The sequence below is a fragment of the Pseudochaenichthys georgianus genome, chromosome 19 (genome assembly GCF_902827115.2).
Source record: "Pseudochaenichthys georgianus chromosome 19, fPseGeo1.2, whole genome shotgun sequence".
Classification (NCBI taxonomy): Eukaryota; Metazoa; Chordata; class Actinopteri; order Perciformes; family Channichthyidae; genus Pseudochaenichthys; species Pseudochaenichthys georgianus.
The window spans coordinates 21944191-21963171 of NC_047521.1; the positions used below are offsets into that span (position 1 = coordinate 21944191).

At 43.1% G+C, this 18981-nt stretch overlaps 2 protein-coding genes across 3 annotated transcripts in view; one reads left to right on the forward strand and one right to left on the reverse strand.

Annotated features, from left to right (window-relative positions):
* ift140 (intraflagellar transport 140 homolog (Chlamydomonas)) overlaps positions 1-18744 on the reverse strand; it is a 29373-nt gene extending 10629 nt beyond the window's left edge. The window contains exons 1-18 of one of the 2 annotated variants that reach the window (XM_034107193.2): positions 18631-18744; positions 18011-18174; positions 17670-17891; positions 17398-17519; positions 17130-17260; positions 16521-16696; positions 16347-16438; positions 16160-16266; positions 15900-16039; positions 15598-15801; positions 15432-15504; positions 15201-15292; positions 14948-15075; positions 14683-14800; positions 14432-14553; positions 14214-14349; positions 12895-13026; positions 11344-11564 (exon numbers count right to left, since the gene is read on the reverse strand). In XM_034107193.2, coding sequence (XP_033963084.1) covers positions 11344-11564; positions 12895-13026; positions 14214-14349; positions 14432-14553; positions 14683-14800; positions 14948-15075; positions 15201-15292; positions 15432-15504; positions 15598-15801; positions 15900-16039; positions 16160-16266; positions 16347-16438; positions 16521-16696; positions 17130-17260; positions 17398-17519; positions 17670-17891; positions 18011-18157 — 2363 coding nt within the window. In that variant the 5' untranslated portion in view covers positions 18158-18174; positions 18631-18744. Of the gene's footprint in view, positions 1-11343; positions 11565-12894; positions 13027-14213; positions 14350-14431; positions 14554-14682; positions 14801-14947; positions 15076-15200; positions 15293-15431; positions 15505-15597; positions 15802-15899; positions 16040-16159; positions 16267-16346; positions 16439-16520; positions 16697-17129; positions 17261-17397; positions 17520-17669; positions 17892-18010; positions 18215-18630 lie in introns of both variants that reach the window. The other variant, XM_034107194.2, reaches the window with a different exon arrangement.
* On the forward strand, positions 1355-8454 carry tmem204 (transmembrane protein 204). Its single transcript, XM_034107196.2, has 3 exons — positions 1355-1745; positions 2411-2566; positions 7244-8454. The coding sequence occupies exons 1-3, from the start codon at positions 1469-1471 to the stop codon at positions 7486-7488; spliced, it is 678 nt and encodes a 225-aa protein (XP_033963087.1). The 5' UTR covers positions 1355-1468; the 3' UTR covers positions 7489-8454.
* Positions 18745-18981: the final 237 nt, after the last annotated feature.

Consider the following 18981-nt stretch of genomic DNA (forward strand, 5'->3'; position numbering starts at 1 on the left):
CCTTTTGTCTTGCTGACGTAAATCGGCCGCCTTTTCTCTGGCTTCAATTCCAAATGTCAGATTCCACAGCCATCTGGTCTCTATTTGCGTCCACCTCCCTCCTCATAGCTTTAGCTGATACAGATGTGGGCTGTTTATTAAAGTCAGGCAACAGGAAATACCCCAAATCTTTAGGGGCCCTGCCATAAGCGGGGGGGGGGGGGGGGGGGGGGAATGGAGGCCAAGTGGAGAAAAAGAAAGCAAGAGCAGCGACTGCTAGCCAAAGTTTTACTCTATATGGTCACAAAAAACCAAGCCTGAAAATAAAGCGCGAGATAGTTTCAAATGCTGAGAAAAACAGAGTTAGCTGCACACTGGGCGGCAAGATCTAGAGAGCCAGAAAAGGAAAGACAAGAGAAGGAACAGGTCTACATTTGGCCTCTCTTCCCATCCTCTTTTCCTCTCAGGAAACACATCCTGTTGCTGGCTGAGTGTGGCGGCCAATGTGTTTGTTGCACACGAGAGAGAGGACTTTAGCGAACGCCCCCCGGGCTCCAGACAAAAGAATACACAACAGTGACGTCTAAGAGGGGGTCTTTTGGACATTCTCTCACACTAACACGCTGACACACACACACACACACATTTAAAGTGATCATGCAGGAGGGAGCTGCCTGTTTAAAGCTTGCTATGGTTGCAGACTGATGTCTCGGACTATGACGAACGGCAACTCCCCCACATTTCAACCTCAAGGATTTGCAGAGAACTAGTGAGTGAGGGGAGAGAAAGAAAGACAGAAAACAGTAGAAGGAGGTGGGTTTAAGGACTTCTGGTTCAAGTCAGGCAGTGGTATGTCTCAGTAAAGCAACTGACAAGTCGGCTCCAAACTGCTTTTTACATCTGTACTCTTCTGAAGGAGAAGTGAAGCTGCTGAAGGGAAAACCACATCTACTGCCTACAGAGAAGCCAGCTGCACGCACCGAAGACCACCCAGTGCAATAGGAAACACACTGAAGAAGGAAAAGGAGCAACGAGATCCAAGAGTCAAGCTGCAGCCAGTCGGAGCCACGGGAATGGACCTAGGTGACAGTTGGATTAACCCCCGCGTGCCCGCAGTGCTTTCTGAGGAGGAGGGCTGAGGATCTGCTGCGATGGCAACCAACTCCTGAATGAGGATGAATGGAGATGTTCTTTAGCTAAGCCTCAAGACAAGACTCTTGCCGATTGTGTGAGCTGGGACAACACTCGCTGACAGCTGGAGCAGGAGGAGGAGGTGGTGGCGGAGGAGGAGGAGGAGGAGGAGGAGGAGGAGGAGGAGGAGGAGGAGGAGGAGGAGGAGGAGGAGGAGGAGGAGGAGGAGGAGGAGGAGGAGGAGGAGAGGACTGCTGGTGCTTCTGCCCCAGAGGAGAGGCAAGAAAGCGGGCAGGACAGCGCGGAGGATCAGGAGGGACTCGAGGGAGGGGGAGAGGTGGCGGGCGTCAGGCGGCGCATGGCCGTTCAGAGGCTGGTGGCGGCAGCCGTGGCGGTAGCCCTGCTATCCCTGGTGCTGAATAATGTGGCAGCCTTCACCCCCAGCTGGGTGCTGCAGGCCCTGGAGGACGGACGCAAGCGCAGTGTGGGACTCTGGAGGATGTGCCCGACCGGAGGGGAGAGGGGCCGTGAGGATCTGCAGCCTGCCGCCAGGAGAAGCCAGCGGAGGCAGTGCGAAGGCCTGGGATGGGGCTCCGACTACTCAGGCTACCAGGAGTCCCGCAGCACGGTCAAATGTAAGTTTGCAAGATAGTTTTGATTTAAAGTTCAGCATAACAGTGCGAGATACGCCTGCAAACTAATCTCTTTCTCATCATGGTCGACTCGTTGATTGGTATGTCCAAGATGAGAAAGGTCTAAACTAGATTTGTTCCCGTCCTACATGTATTAGCAGAAGTGATTTTTGTTTCACTGCGAGAAATAAATTATACAACAGATCAACTTGTCATGTACAACATCCATGAATGCTAAGTGCTTTGCTTTAAGTCATGTCAGTCTGATGTATTATTGTAAACAGAAACAGATGGCAACAAGCCAACAAGTATGTCGATTTTTTTGAAAGCCAATTGGATCATTTGGTTTGTAAATGTCCTGAAATGCTTTGAATACAAACCCTATATGTTTGAGTTTTCAGCCAGAGTTGGTGTTACTACATTTCGCTCCATTGAGAACATTTCATTCAAGGAAATAAAGTCCAGGAAGGCCTTTTCTGGGCACAATGGGCGGCACTGCCTACTAGCGTCAGCCAAAGAACGGCCTCACCATTCATGATAACATTGTGAAGTCACTTTACTTCAAATGCGAAAATCAAGACCTCTCGTCTTTGTCTTGCATAATCCGATCCATGCACTTAGATCACAGTGCAAAGTAAATGACACAGCCTTTCTTGTTGTCCCTCAAGTGCAGTTTGACATGATGCGAGCATGCAACCTGATGGCGACGGTGGCCCTGACTGTCGGTCAGCTGATCTTCCTCCTGGGCCTGATGGAGCTGCCCTTCATCACACAGGAATCCCAGTGGTGGGAGGAGGCCATTGCTGCACTCTTCCAGCTAGCCAGTGAGTACCAGCGTTACTACACCTTCGAAGGGCAAAGGTCACATGTTCTCTGGTAGATACTACTGTACTACAGGAAGACACCGGTTAAAACTCAAGCAACAAGGAAGGAACCTTTCTCCTTTTGAGCAAAATTAGTACACAATAATGTAATATTGGGGCTAGAACACATTTTTGTGTGAGGTGAAAGTCAAACTCCATGGGAAAATGTAGATAATGTGGGTAAAATGTGACAAACTTCAACTTAATATAATATGACTGCATCATTATTTTCCTTTAAACACAGAAATATATGAATAACTAACCAAATACCAGAGATTGCGGACCTGCAACAAGGTCATACCCTATCTTCCAAAAATAATCAGTGTATCGGCCCAGCGGACCAGATCCACTCCAAAATGTAATGGGTCCTTCATTGGCCCGTGCTACAAACTTCCACCCAGTGTCATGAACATTGTGCCATGAGATGTCCCATAATCCTGCCGACCAACAGGAAAACAAACCTACAAATCGAAAACCCGTCAACAAACCTCTTTGGCAAAGGAAAGAAAGAACAAGATAGGAGGAACTGAAAACAAAACGATGGCCATCCTGGTGATTCATTAGTACATAGGGGACATAACTTAGCGCAGTCATGGTAACAACTCCCCCCCCCCCCCCCCTTCCACCATCCTTCCCACTGTGCCACACAAAGAGCTGGCTGTACCAGAGCTCGTGCTGAGGAAGTGTGTTGTTTTGTGTTCAGCGGACCCTCAGCCGGTTGGTATCATTGTGGCAGAGCGGCATGAAGGGGTTTACTCGGGGTCTAAATTTAGTCCTAGTCCAGAGTCCATGGGCCAGAGCTGCAGCGAGCCGGGGAGCGACTGTCGGGCGCCAGGATATCCCTGCTCAGGACGAGGAAATGTCTGTGACTACCTGTTATGCAAACCCCCGAGTTGGAGAAGGAAAAAGAGGGGAGGGGGAATGCACGGGAAAGACAGTGTCGACAAGGACTGTGTGTTTGTGTGCGCACTGGCAGGAGGGATTCTGTACATGCAGGTCTGTGTGTGTGTGTGTGTGTGTGTGTGTGTGTGTGTGTGTGTGTGTGTGTGTGTGTGTGTGTGTGTGTGTGTGTGTGTGTGTGTGTGTGTGTGTGTGTGTGTGTGTGTGTGTGTGTGTGTGTGTGTGTGTGTGTGTGTGTGTGTGTGTGTGTGTGTGTGTGTGTGTGTGTGTGTGTGTAGAATTGTTCAACAGCAGGGTGGGAATTGTCTCTGTGTAGATAAGCTTTGTTGTCTCCGTTTACTAAATGTCCAAAAGCAGCAACGCATAAAGAATCTCCTCTCCATCGTGAGCGTCTTCGCCGGACATTGTCTCAGGGAGGAGGGCTTTTATCTGAAGACCTTGGCAGGGGATTGAGACCCACCCATCAGTACAGTATTTTCCAATGTTAGACAACAGCACCAGCCGAACATCAGTCACCAGGAACTCATCTCACCGAAGCATCATTAACACAGACAATGGCAAAAACAAACATAAATCATTAACAACACCCAACATGGGTGGTGGACATTAATGTCTCTTTTGATCATACGGCCAGAATCATGACCTCATCACAAGATCACACATGTTCGCATTCGTGACAAATCTAAACGTTAACAAACAGTACCACACCTATTTCCCTGACGTCTAAAAATAGTAATGCTCTCTGGAAAAAAGGCACCTTCAAATAATCTTGACTGATCTGTAGAGCCGAGCTTTTCCACAGAGAATGCCAAAAGCACCACTTTATGTGATGTGTTTATTATTTCTTGGCAATAAGTGATTCAGTTTTAACAAATAAGACCAAACGACTAAAGACATCAAAGGAGACTTCTTCGTTTGAAGAGGTCAACCATCAGACTGGCATTGCCATGAGACAACAGACAACCGCAGCATGGCTAAACCAAAGCTAGCTTCTCAAATAGCTGTTTCCTTTGTCCCACAGCCTTTCTTTGTGTTTGCCTGAAAGAATAGACTGAATAGTTTGGGGTTTTGGACTGTTGCTCAGACAAACAGGCAAGTAGTTGTCTTAAAAAAGAAAGGAATATTTTGAAAAGTGAAGGCTTCAAAATACATTGAGAAGGGCTTTCCTTCACTACATTTATTCAAGGACACCAATCGGTAATCCATTCCCTCTTCCTGATTTGGACTCCCCCACAGAGTCAGTGAATGGGCTCCAGCTCCGACTGAATGGAGATATGTTTACCCATCACTCCCTTTCTGAGGAATGTTTTCATTTTCAGACGTGCCAAAATGCTCAGCTATTACAACAAGCAGGCTGTGGAACAACAATATCCAATTCCATTAGTAGTAGTAGTATTAGCAGAACCTTTATTTAGCCAGGAAAATCAATTAAGAACAAATTCTTATTCAGTGATATCTCAGGTCTCGGCTGAAAGCTCAATATTGGTTGTTTGAGCCCGGGAGGCGGGTCTGGAATGTGTTTTCTGAATGGCCGAAGCTCTAACATGTCAACAGTCAACACTGCAGGTAATTTGGCACATTAGCGTTACTCTTGGTTTTTAAGGAATTCCAACTGTGGGGGTTTAATTTCCCATAGATATGTGGCTCAGGAGATTCCTGCTAACAATGGAGCGATAGTTTAAGCAAGACATTCAGGCCGGTTATTCACTCAATCAATGCTGTACCTTTTAAATAATTACACCTACTATCAGGAAGGAAAACAAACCAAGAAATGAATTTCCAAGACCAGGCCTTAAGATAAGACCGTGACGGATCATGTCAAATTTCCAGCGAATATATCAACCTCCGAGCTTAGGGTGTGGAGAAGAGGGAAGGAAGGAAGGATGGAAAGGGGAAGAAGGGGAAGGAAGTTTGGGAGATAAGTCGGTGCCAAAAAAGAGTTTCACACAGCCCAGGCTGCCTGGAACCTGGACAGGAGATTATTCATGTTCTGGGATAAGGAGCCAGACTGGTTAAACATGAATAGATGGAGCAAACATTTGCGTACGCCCGGCAGTAGACACGCAATGATACACAGACACAATTATTCACATCCGCATTTAAAACAATGACAGTCCGCTCACGTTAGAGGTAGAGAAAGACATACAAATAAATTCCCCCCATGGTTCCTATTGACTGATTCAGGAAACTGACTGATTCATATCCTTAAGGACCAACATCCACATTTCCAGGGATTATTTTTAGTCCCTGTATTTATATCTCTGTGTATGGGGCAAGACATGCATCACTGCTGGACTATTTAATGGCTCCAGAACACATCCAAGGAATACTGAAGCATTGGTCTTCGTGGGCTTTTCATACACATCTCTAAAGAATGAGGTGTGGAGACCGTGAATGGCATTCCACTTGAGATCACACTGCCGATAAACAAAGTGTAGATCAAAGGAACAGCATGGAATTAAAGGCTTTTTACCTTCGCATGCAAACAGGAGTTCCTCATGGCGTGAGTCGCTGTTATTAAAGAAGTCAGGAGATAAAAGGCTTTTCCGCTCATATATTCACGCTCGGATATTTTTACGCAACTCAGAACTTTGATCTCCACATCTCAGAAGTTGCTCCTAGGAGGAAGCAGGTTTCTAAATTCAAAGACCTCACACAGAGCTCCCGCTGAACCGAGAATACAAGGTTAAGGGATGGAAATGTCTTCATGAACATGTGGAGTTTCTCAAAGAGTGACTGTACCTTTAAGAAGATACACTACGGGTACATAGGGTTTCAAAGAAAAGATTCATAGTTATCAACATGAGACTTCTCTAGTTTATTACAGATATTAAGACGGTTTGTTTTATGAAATTGTATTTCTTAATATGGAAATTAAGCTTTATTTCATGCTTAGGTGGGGTAGGTAAGTTTCAGAAACCGGCTAGAGATACACTTTTTGTTATATTCCATGGAATGCTCTTAACATCCCGATAGCAATGAATATCTTAAGTACTTTGACAAAAAATCCATAAAAAAAATGTCATCTGTAGAAGCCGTAATACTGTAAAAAGTACAACCAATCCTAGATGGCCTACCTGCCTGTCAGCCTTCCATCGGGGCACAAACTTAACTCGTGCCCTCATTGGTCATGTGCGCGTTCGTGTGTGTTGGAGGAGGGGCTCTGTGAGGAAGTGGCAGATTTTCTCCGGTTGTGTATTTTCAAATTCTAGCGATCTCGAGCCGGTTTCTCAAACTTACCTCCCCCACCTTTAAGTGAAAATAGGTGAAATCCATAGCCTCCATACAAGAGGAAGTAAGAAAGACACGTAATGTGTATCTAGGAGGTTTTCTTATTACTAGTCTGAAAGAAATGTTATTGAAGCCAAACTCTGTCAAAATCGACTAGTACATTAAAAAGTGCGATTTTCAGAATATAGGAGACGTATACAACTAGTTTTGAAAGGAAATATGATTCAGGTCTTCTCCTTGCTCTGTCTGAGTGAATGTGTTGTTGTGATTGGCTGAAAAGTAACCCAAGATTTGCCAAAGGTTAGGATAGGAATCGCAAATCTATGTTGACCTTTTACGGGACCAATTTTCTTTTCTGTGACCCGTTTTTAGCCACACATGCAGTCAAATCATTCATAAAATATATGTAACTGTAATCCAACTTTACAATTGTTTCTTTTATTTATTTGTCTTACAACCACTGCTATTCCACTGACTTCATTCTTCCCCCTTTGTGCCCCTGAACAGGTTTTGTGCTGGTGATTGGACTCGTGACCTTCTACAGGATCGGGCCGTACACACACCTGTCGTACTCCTGCTACCTGGACATCGCCGCTTGCCTGCTGGCCACGTTGGCTGCGGCCATGCTCATCTGGAACATTTTACATCGCCGCGATGACTGCCTCGCTCCTCGAGTTATAATCATCAGTCGCTCACTGGCCTCACCTTTCCACCCGCGCCTCGACAATGACTACGTGGAGTCGCCTTGTTGAAAAAATAAGAGGATATAGACTACACCGTGTCACTACAGCTAGGAGACTCCAATGTCACTCAAGAGAAAAGGACTTTCCTGTGATTCGGCAACAGCTGGACTAACTTTTACCTGCACATTTTAAGCTCTATATTTCATTACTATCAGACTTTGTTGCTGCTTGGTGCACACGATTCATAGATATAACCCAAATGATTGCCCTAAAACGTCTAGGCATATTCAAAACGGTCTGTTGTTTCATTTATTCGTGCTTGGGTGAGCTCATTTGCAGCTAAATATGGAATTTGGATAAGGACTGTTATATGAACCATCCTGCTTCGGAAAAGATCAAGCTGGAACTTGACCTGTTGTGTTATATGTGCACTTAAATGGCTTCAAGCATACTTATTCATTGGAAAGTATGAAATATATTAGAAATGCAATAACAGAATACCTCATAATTGCTTTCATCCATTTTAGACTTATTTTACTATTAATTATATATGTTGCAAGTAGGTTAAGTAACAAGGTAAAGAGTCTACACCATTTAAAAACAGCCAATGAGAGGTGATATTTTAATCCAATGAACACATTCTTCCTTAATGTCATTAACACATCAAATAAATAAATACAATGTTAAATAAATAGATATATGACCTGCCAATTAATGTATTTAAATTGGATTGTTACAGCAGTATTTCTTTTATTAATGTTATTAATGGTATGTTTGGGCAATGCATTTCGAAATGACGAAAGGATTCAAATACAATTTTCATTTCCATACGAAACTCTGCTTGCTTGTGGTACATATTGTGTAATTAAATTAATATAATATAGCTGTATAATGAAATAGTGTTGTCATTACTAGTATTATTATTATTGTGAGTATATTATATTTTGAAAATAACTATTTTCAAAATAACCCAAACATAGGGGCACACTTAAATAAGGTAAATATTATATAAATGGAATAAATGTATTGCCAATATTCAAAGGCAGTGGTTGTTGTTTTTGTTGTTGTTGCTGCTGTTAAGGTGTCCAACACCACACCTGACAAATGGACAACACAGAACTTCAATTGTTTGACATTTGAAAATGACAGATATGACTTGCTTTTGTATAACTTTAAACTTCAGTAAGAGACTAAGATGTATGATCTTTATTAGATTTAGGTTCACATACTAACTTACATACGGTATATTGTGTTAGGTGTATCATTTTAAATTATATTGTTTGCTTCAGGAAGCGGGAATAGTTTAAAGGGGCCCTATGATGCTCATGCTCAGGTTCACATTAATATGTAGTGCCTCTACTGTGACATGTCTCCATGCTTTAATGTAGGGCTGCTCGATTATGGCAAAAATCATAATCTCGATTATTTGGGTCAATAATTGATATCACGATTATTAAAAACGATTATTCATTTACTTTGAAAACATACATTTATTTAAAAAAAAAATGTGAACAGCATGTTTTTAACAGTTGATTACCCTGAACTTTGAGTATAATTCAACTGAAAAACCAATATAAAAAATAATAATAAGAAAAAAAATTAAAGAAATAAAAAAATAGTTTTATTTTGATTACGTTGTTTTCGTAATCGTTGCAAGCCAACATCGTAATTGCGATTAAAATACGATTAATTGAGCAGCCCTACTTTAATGTTCAAAAAGCGCTTTATTTCTCTCACACTGCCTGTGCTGCAGCACCTCTTTTCACCCTCTGTCTGAAACCAGAGCCCAGTCTGCTCTAATTGGTTAGCTGGCCGGCTCTGTTGTGATTGGTCACCCGCTTAGAGATCTCCCGCCCCATAGCCCATAAAGTTCAATGTGTTGGAGCGCTAGCCAATAGAAGCGCAAGTGTTACATAGTGATGTCACTATGTTATATAAGCAAATAAAGGAGTCTAATGGAGACGTTTCAGGCAGGGGGGGGGGGGGGGGGGGGGAGTGTGTTGGAGATAACAGTGATTTTAGCCATAGCAGATAATTAACAACAACCTATACAACACCCTACAGGAAAGGGAAGCCCCCAGAAAGCACAATAGGGCCCCTTTAATCGAAGAACGAAGGACTAACAACCAAAAAGAAATGTTGTGAATGACACTCTTCCCTTTGATAAATGGCATACAGTGAGAGCATGGGGTTCACATGTACAGCGGCTTATGATGAATAACATCATCCATCAGTCTGAGCTTCACCCCTGAACACTTCCCTACGGCAGAAAGGGGGGAGTTTAGCTTTTAAATAGCCAAAGCAGTGTCAAAAAGACAGTGAGAGAGGGCTTGCACTCAGTGTGGGCTGATAACCCTGCAGCATGTCACGAGAGTCAAGGACAACATGAATGAGAGGAAGCAGCTCAGTCTGGACGGAATAAAGACATTCCAACCTGTATCTGCAGTGGGAGGCAAAGGGACTCTCATACTGTAAATATTTGCTCTGGATGAGGAGAATTCTCATAGCTTTTCTACTTCATTCAGGACATCCAGGGATGAGGCTGAGCAAAGCGCCGGATTAAATATGCTCTCCATATTAGAACCTGTATCAGTTCAAAGATCACGGAGACAAGTCCCAGAACGTACAGGTTACTTTAGCAGGAAATGCATATTCCTGTGGGTGGAGATATGCGGGAATCAAACACAAAAGCAGCAGTAAAAATAGCCATCAATGAGGAACTTAGTAAAGCTGTCATCATGCCTATTAAACTCTTTTGAATATCCGTGAGCGGGATATGCTATGTTCTTATTTGTTTGTTTTAATGCGAAGTGCGAAAGGAAAGCTACAGCAACATGTAGACCGAGTGTCCTGAATCACGTATTCCGCTAGAGATGATATCAGATCTCTGCTGGAATCCCGTAAACGTTACCCCAACACACACAAAACTCACGCACGCACACACACACACACACATACAGGACAAGACGTGCACATCCTTTTAGTGACCAATGTTTGCGAGAATGGAAAGGGCACTCCTTTTGTACCAAACTGGTTGGGAGACTGTGTGTGTGTGTGTGTGTGTGTGTGTGTGTGTGTGTGTGTGTGTGTGTGTGTGTGTGTGTGTGTGTGTGTGTGTGTGTGTGTGTGTGTGTGTGTGTGTGTGTGTGTTTAGAAAAGTACATCCCCTCCGCACACCAACAGAAACAGTCACATACACATTGAAGAGTTCCTTCCCCAAGCACAGACACAGAAAAGGTCCTTAATCATGTCCTGTGTTTTAAATAATATGTACTTACCCCTCATGTACAAATAAAAGTGATGCTTTGGTGGATCTGATGTGATAGTTGCATCATGGTACGATACACCGGAAGACAAACGCAGTTTTATATATTTGATATCTCTTTATATGTATTTGATACTGGATTTTGCTTTTACAGTATTTTAAATGGTCCACGTTTTCCAAATACATAAACAATTGGTTACCATTTATTTAATTTCACCTGTGAAGTGCCAGTTTTGTTAATATTACGTAAGGATAAAAAAAAACTTTAAAGAAAAATAGGTAGCACGACGTATCCGTTTTTTCTCGCAATCTTACTCTCTCCCTCGGCTCCGTATTTACTTATTTTTAACCACAATGACCCTCATTTGGACGTTTTCCTCCATGTCCACCTCCAAAGACATAGGTGCTGAATGAAATAAGGGGTGAGGAAAAGCAAGAGGCAACAATTCAAGCAATTAGCTAGAGCTCTCCTACTGCAAACCATTGTGGAGCATTGTGAAAATAGTGAAGGCCGTAGCAACAATGCTATCCCCGTGGCCTTTATTTAGCCCCTGAACTTGAGCTTCTGTGGAGAGGAATGCTGGGAGAAGTGTTGACAGCCATCGTGCACGTCTCCTCTCGGTGAGCTGACTCTTGTAATGATGGTGTGAATGCCTTACCTCTTGATGAGCTTTATGGACTTGAAGGCTTCGTCCATGTCTCCGATGGTCAGGAAGAAGCTGAAGTTGAGCATGGCGTCGCGGGTCGCCTTCTCGCAGTTCTCCAGGCCCACAAAGTCTCTGAGAGCTCGTCTGGACACCATGGTGGGGAGCTGGCTCTTCTGTGGAGGAGCTGGTGCTGTGGCTGAAATCTCTGCAGACCCTGGGTCCTTCTCACCGTGCTGACGAGGGGCAGACCAGGTAGGGAAATATATGATCAACATGTGAATCACAGCTAGTTAATGAATGCAGCATGGGGTACAATGAAGTTGCCTCATTCACCAAACAGTTTTAAGAACAAAAGTCTTCTGGAAACCCACTCGGGTGGTGACTAACACCAATGCTTTCTTATTTGGGATTTGCTTGGAGTCACTGGGTGAAATGCCAAACTGCTTATTATTCATAATACATCATATCAAATGAAAAGTGGAGTAAAACTCAACAAAGAGAAGTGTGTCCTACTTGTTATATTGCATGGATGCTATTGAAATTATAATAGCATTTTCAATAAAGAAACTCTTACGTTTTTTCACAAACGACAAAAACCTTTTAAGTCCTACACGTATGATGAAATAATAAAACTTTGCATTGATTTGGAGTCATACGGTCACATAAAATGGATGCTATTGAAAGAAAATCAAGGGTTTTTAATTAAAAAAACTACAGATTTTCTGATTAAAATATTCGTTTAAAATAGACCTAAATTGACTTTAAATGAAAGAGGTGTGTCTTACTTGTTTAGGGTAGTTATACAATGCGGCATTGATTTGGAGTCACTGGACATGATAGCTATACAACAAAAAACAAGACTTTTCTATAAGAAGCAGAAGTAATTATATTAAATTAAAAAAGAATCCAATAATAAAGATGTGTCTTGAGAGCATATGCTGCCAGCAGAACTCTCAACAAATCTGCATTAAGAAAACACCCAGACCCAGGTCCACCTGCAAACTGCTAACTGTGCATTTACACTCAGGACTGTCAGGAATCAGACCTGGAATGTTCTTAGGACCTTAATCAAAAACACATTTAATATATTGGTGAATGGGGCCCATTAAAAAGGTAAAACGCTTTAATCCAGGGGGAAAGGGGTACCGGATAAGAAGCAGAGGCAACCAGACAACAACGAAGCATCACAGAACAAATCTATTCATCAACACAAGGTGGAGGGAACTGGACTCGGCTGAATGACATCTAGATACTTCAGGGATGCACTTGAGCTGCTGAGAGAGCCAATACACAACCACAGCTGCTGGGAGTCAGGAACACTGAAGCTTTCTGAACAGACTGTGGGGGACAGACACTTACTTCTGGTAAAAAGACACCCCCCCTCCGAAATAATAGCTGGGGGTGTGTAAGACCAAACACACACACAGTATAACATAAGAAAGAGTGATGATGCAAACAAAGACACAAGAAATGTGTTAGGGAAAACATATTGAAAACACTTGCTGTACATTGTGCAGTATGAGAAAGACCCCCCACTGAAGAGGCAGAACACTGCGTCCTCACCTTGCAGCTGAAATAATAATAAGGCACATCCAGAGCGAGGAGCGCCTGCAGGCCGGAGGGTTTGGGGTAGCAGTCCTGCAGGAGGATCCCGTGCTCCTGCGTGCAGAAGAGCGTCACCACCGACACGTCCACCTGAGCAGAAAGAAGAATTAACTGAAAAGAAACATTCTAACAACTTTAAATTCACTTTGATTTCAATTAGTTCAGTAAGCAGTGTTTTTCAGAGCCAGTATTTTGTTTTTATAAAAAAGGCCACCCAATAGAGAGGCGAAGTCCCTCCCTTTCCGGGGGAGTATTGAAGTCAATGGAGAGAGAAAGATTATCTTTCGATTTTCGAAATGTGCCACGAATTACACATAGGATGTTTGTCAATCTTAAAAAATAATTTTGCAAGTCAAAAAAATTCAAATGTGTCGTAAAACTGCGAAGTAACACTTTTTTTTGTGTGACCCGCTCAATGAACTACATCTCCCATCTCGCACCACACACCAAGATGGCCGTGACGTTGGCACATTTCATTTCTTTCAGAATGAGGCGGAAAGTATTAAAAGAGGTGAAAATCACTACAAGTCTGGGCGTGTTGAGAGCTGTACATACACACAAGGGGAGTGAGTCGGTTCCGTAAGAGCCAGCATGGGGGACCGGGATTCTGGGATTTGTAGTCTATTTCAACAGTTTTACGACAAACTGTGACTTTTTTGACATGGAAATTATTTTTTAAATGGACAAACATCATATGTGTAATCGAAAGATACGTTTTCTCTCCCCATTGACTTAAATACATAATCTTTCCGAAATAAGGTCCCATGGTTGTCACCGGAAAGGGAGGGACTTCGCCTCTATGGTGACGTCTGTAGTCAACACAGTCTAAAAGACTACAATTCCCACGGCGCCTCCTCTAAAGAGACATTTCTGGGTAGAAAGACCCCGTTGAGGCAGTTTTTAACCGTTCAACTACCGTTTAAAAGAAAGCAAGAAAGCAAGTTGTTTATTAGTTTATTTGAGTTTTGCCTCTTTTGTTTGATTTGTTTTGACTATTGTAAAGGCCTGTTTTCTTTGTTGCATGTGTAAAAAGTTTGTTATTTTATTTTGAGCACAATTGCACAATATCATCCCACCATCGGAAGCCAAGCAACTCATCAACTGTGATTGACACAAATATAAAGGAAAGAAAGCGAGTTAGAAATGTCTGTTCAAGGCGTCTGTTGGCGTGGAAGAAAATAAGGAAGGAAGCCACGACACAGTTCATGCAGAGAATTTAGTATGCAGTATTTTAGTGCACGATTTCAAACACAACCAAGGTTAGGAGCAGTCTTTACCGAATCCAGGAAACTAGTTGATGAAGACTCAGAGCTGATGGGCACTGTCTCACAAACAAAGAGTCGAGGTTCACTCTCATCCCAGAAGTGAGACACAGGGCAGCGGCCGCTGAGCTCCGTCCCCTGAAACTGCTGCCTGAAACACAGCATATACGTTCATTATGAGGCATTAGAACATTAGAACAGAAATACAGTCCATAGATGTCAACGTCAGCTACCTTTCACTCTCTTCTGTCTGTAATAAACCGCTGGATGGTCGGCCAACGAAGAAGTCAAAGTGTGTCACAGTGTCCATCTCAACGTCGTAAAAGTACACTTTGTGATCCGGTCGCCCGTTTAGCTGAGAGGAAGAGTAACAACAGCTCAAGTTAGGAGAAATATTCATATGAAATCTTAAGATACTTACATATTCAGCTCTTGGAAGTACATTTAAATGAGAGGGTGACTATTGTATGAAGTACATATTCACCTGAGAGATTAGGATGCTGACTTGGCTGCCGCTGGCATTACATTTGACCGACCTCAGGGCCCCCAGATTGGATATTTGGTCAGCCAGGTTCTTAGCACTGCTTTGAGCTTTGGCATCTCTGGAAAGACATACAGACAACTGCTGTTGTTGGACAAAAAGTAACTTGGAATATAGAAAATATCGACAAAGAGACTTTTGCAATACAGAAGTTAAGATGCTTTTATTTTTCAATTGAAGGTAACCATAATCCACATTAACATCATACCTTCGAGAGAGGTCAAATACTCTAATGTGTGCGGTGTCTGTGCCCACCACCAGGTAAGACTGACACACACTGAGCAGCACGGGGTTGCCCTCTGCCTTGGAGAAGGTCAGCAGTTGCTTCACGGTGCCCTAAAGAAAAGAGAGGAGAAAGTAATCCAACAAATGATTACATCTAGTGATAGATACCACTCGCTGTGTGTATAAGCTCATACATTCTATTCCATTTCTTTTCTTTATAAGTTGAGACAACAGACCTGTGGTGTTCGAATCTGGACTCTGTTTGGTTCCACAGTGTAGAGGTTCTCACCATGTGCAGCTACAACAGGGGAGTCACAAGGAAACGATCCTGGGGAAAAAGATAGGCGAAGAAAGAAAGTTTAGAGAAAACCACAAGGTTTAAATAAAGGCAGCTGCTGAATTTCTAAAATGTCAAATGTACAGAATGTTATTTGGTCTGTTCGGGGCCTTTTGCTTAAGGGTTTTACCTGTATTGCGAAGAGCTGTTCCTGAAAGCTCATACACAGTCACCTGCTTGCCACTCCATACTGTTACTGTATCCTGTTGGTATGACAACACACATCAAGTTACCACAATATAATTAACACCTTTTAAAGTACAGATTATTCAATTCTGCACTTTCTTTCCACACACCTTAGTCACACAGACTCCCTTGATGTGCATGTCAGACTGCAGAGGGAGGTGCCCTCCTGAGCTGAACTGAGTGACGTTGAGCTGCGTCGGGGTGAGCTGCACCGCTGCCACCTGCTGGCTGAAGTGTGCAGACATCACATGCTCACACAGGATCAGCACTGTAGTCGAATTGTTCGCCGCCAGCAGATTCAGGTTCGAGCCCCACTGAAATGGAAGGTCTGAAGGTCTTTTCCAGCATATTACCGAATTGTACAAAACTTTCCATTTATTACAATGTGTAAAAATGCTGGTCCACACAGTACCTGAAGCTGAAGGACATTTCCATCTATTTCTGTAGGTGTCTGGAGCTTCCACAAGGCCTTGGTGTCACCTCTTCCAGCGGGCTGCAGCACCATCTTCCACATGGCTATGCGTCCATGGCTGGTACCAGCTGCTAAGATTTCTGAAGATATACAAATACAATGAGGTTAGATACAAATACACAAACCAGGTGTAACATTTTGCTAATCAAGGGCCGGGGACTGATTATGTGTGTCACCATGGGAATATATTTAGCAGTTACCTTTTCCTGTACAGTATGAAACACAGTTGATCATCTCTCCCCTCTCAAACCCCAGAGTCTCGTCGAGAGCCAAAACATAGTTGTCGTCTCCGTCCAGGTCCCACAGCCTAAAGAAAAGAGTTATTCAAGTTTAAAGAAGACATTTAAAGTGTGTGTGTGTGTGTACAAACCATATTTGTTCACTGACCTGATAACCTGTTCTCCTGTTGCTGTGATGAGGAGACCGTTTTCTGTCCAGACAATATCCACATTCTGCCCACTCTTGCTGCTCAACTTCACCTGTCAGGAAAAAAAACATGTTAACAAACTAAACTGACCTGAAGATAAAAACTAAATTACATATTTGGTGATGTTTGTATACCTTCATAAATTCCTGGGCCCCTCCCTCAGGACCAAGCGTGTACTGTGACAGCATCATGGTCTCTGTGATCACAGCGAGCACCTCTCGTTTCTCCAGGAAGAGCAGTTTCTTGATTGAACCATCGACACTGAGAAGTGTGCTTGTTTTACAGTTCTCATCCACACTGTGGACTTTACCTATACACAAGGGACACAGGGTTAAAGATGAACATATTTGTAGCCCAAACAGTATTATCTGTTTTAATGAACTGACAGCTTTGTAGATCAATAACAGTATTCTGTGATGCATTACTTTTCATAATTTAAATTCATCAAAATCCTTCTAAACAGGGCTTGATATTTTCTTAACAGTAAAACAGCAAATTATCTTAGTATGGTTTAACATGAAAACGTATATTGAAAAGCCATCTGGAATCTGCTTAGATGTTCTTTTAGTCAATAATGTTAAGAAGTATTCCCCCTCAAAAATGGAGCACAGTGCTACAAAGAACATGGCATGACACGCCCTTAAGGAGGTTGAGAAAGGCCATTTAAAAACGTTGATTATCACCAATAGATATTGTACAAATTATTTAAGCATTACCATTATGATGCTGCACAAATCTCTTACCATCTGCAGTGCTGACGTAAAATGCGAGCCCCTCCTGTGGGCCCATCTTGAGAGGAGCTCCCTTCCAGCTGAACTTGTCCAGAGCCCTCTCATCTCCACTCACTGACGCCCGGGCCAGCATCGCCACATCGCTGTAACATGAGTTAGGACCCACAGTCAGCAACACATCATTCAGATCGAGAGGGCATATTGATATGACAATGTTTTCAATATTATCTCCCCGCCAAGAAGAATAACCAACTTTGAGCTTTGAATCCAGTTGACTTACTCCCCAGGTGAAGCCGGTCTGAAGATGCAGCAAGTGATAGGTTTCTTGTATTCATGCTTCACAAGATGGTTTCCTTGAAGTCTCCCTCTAGCATCTACCTTCCATAGCGCAAGCGCTCCAGTCTGTTTAATAATAATAATCACACTTAAGTTAAGTGGTTTTAAAAGAAGGAATGTAAAGTTTAAATCAATTCAAAAGGCATCTGTGCACAACATGCATGTTTATAATGCATGGGAATCAGGCCTACCAGCATATTCACTGCAAACACTCACCTCATCACCAGTTACTAAGCGGCTGCCGGAGCTGCTCCACTCCAGCAGTGTGATGGAGGCTGCGTGTGTGCTTGGAAGGACAGTTTGATCTCCAGAGGGGTGTGTCAGCAGCACCACCTCTCCATTCTCCCAGCCTAGTGCCAGCAGAGGCTTTGTGGGATGCCAGCGCATCACTGTGGGCGGGTGAAGACGTTCTAAATGGCATCTCTCCACAAACTCTCCCTGCAAGTATGTCGAACGTTGTCAAGTATGCTGTAATTGATCATATTCACACACAGGGACTCATATAAAATGGTAATCAAAGTGGTAATCTGTGTCAGTGAGCATCTGCAAGTGTTTACCTGCTGCAGGTAGATGTCTACATTGCCTCCATTGGTGGAGCTGCTCGAGGCAACAGCCAGAACAGAAAGGGACGAGTGCCATGTCAACTGAGAGGGCACTTCACTGCCTTCAGGGGCATCGATACGGTGGTCAAAATACACCGCCATGTCCCCTCTGCTCCTCCCTGGATAAGAGAGAAGAAACAAGGGGAAGCCAGGTACCTCCTACAATATTATACATGGTTGTTATTCATGGTGCATTCTTTGATTTCACATATTTTTATCTGTTTTGTGGCTTAATGTCAATTTTCAAGCTGCTTAGCTGACTGGCTAATACGTGTTGTAAATCTGGGTAATTACTAGTTATCTCTTAAAAGTAACGTTACCTTCATTATAATTCCACTTCATATGTAGCGGTAATAGACTGAACTAGGACTAAAACAGCAATTGGAATAGATAAATAACGCCGTACACATTTAGCTATGGATTATTTTCATGTACCAGCGCTATGTGACTAATGAGTAAGTTAGCTTCAGCTGCTAACATTAGCTTAGCTAGCCAAAGTTAGCACTCCTGTCCAGCCCTCGCTATTATAGAATGAAATTCAACGATTTGTTAAATTATCAGAAGACCAAACTTACTGCCGTTCGCTTCAGGTAACAGTCGATGTAGTTGTTTAATCTCAAAACAACTTAAACAGACCGTCTGTCACTTGGTGTTGTTGTGTAGCCTCCTGTGTGAGCAAGAAGCGTCTCTTCCAGTTGCCCCTGACAACCTCGAAGGCGGGACGGGAGGAGGAGTTAACGGGAAAAAACGAAGAAACCCGAGTCAGTGTCGAAGGTTAGGGGCAGTAGTAGGTAGTAGGCATCCTTGTTCTAATCCATACAAATAATATTCCATTTAATGTTGTTCCCTCTGCCTCTGGTCAGCTAATGTAGAGGGATTTTAAAATATGTTATTGAAACAATCAGCAGCTTTCTTTACCACCATTA

Coding starts and splice junctions, on each gene's coding strand:
- tmem204 (XM_034107196.2), top strand. CDS start 1,469: ATGGCCGTTCAGAGGCTGGTGGCGGCAGCCGTGGCGGTAGCCCTGCTA. Junction 1,746..2,410: donor GTCCCGCAGCACGGTCAAAT/GTAAGTTTGCAA, acceptor TTGTCCCTCAAG/TGCAGTTTGACATGATGCGA. Junction 2,567..7,243: donor TGCACTCTTCCAGCTAGCCA/GTGAGTACCAGC, acceptor GCCCCTGAACAG/GTTTTGTGCTGGTGATTGGA.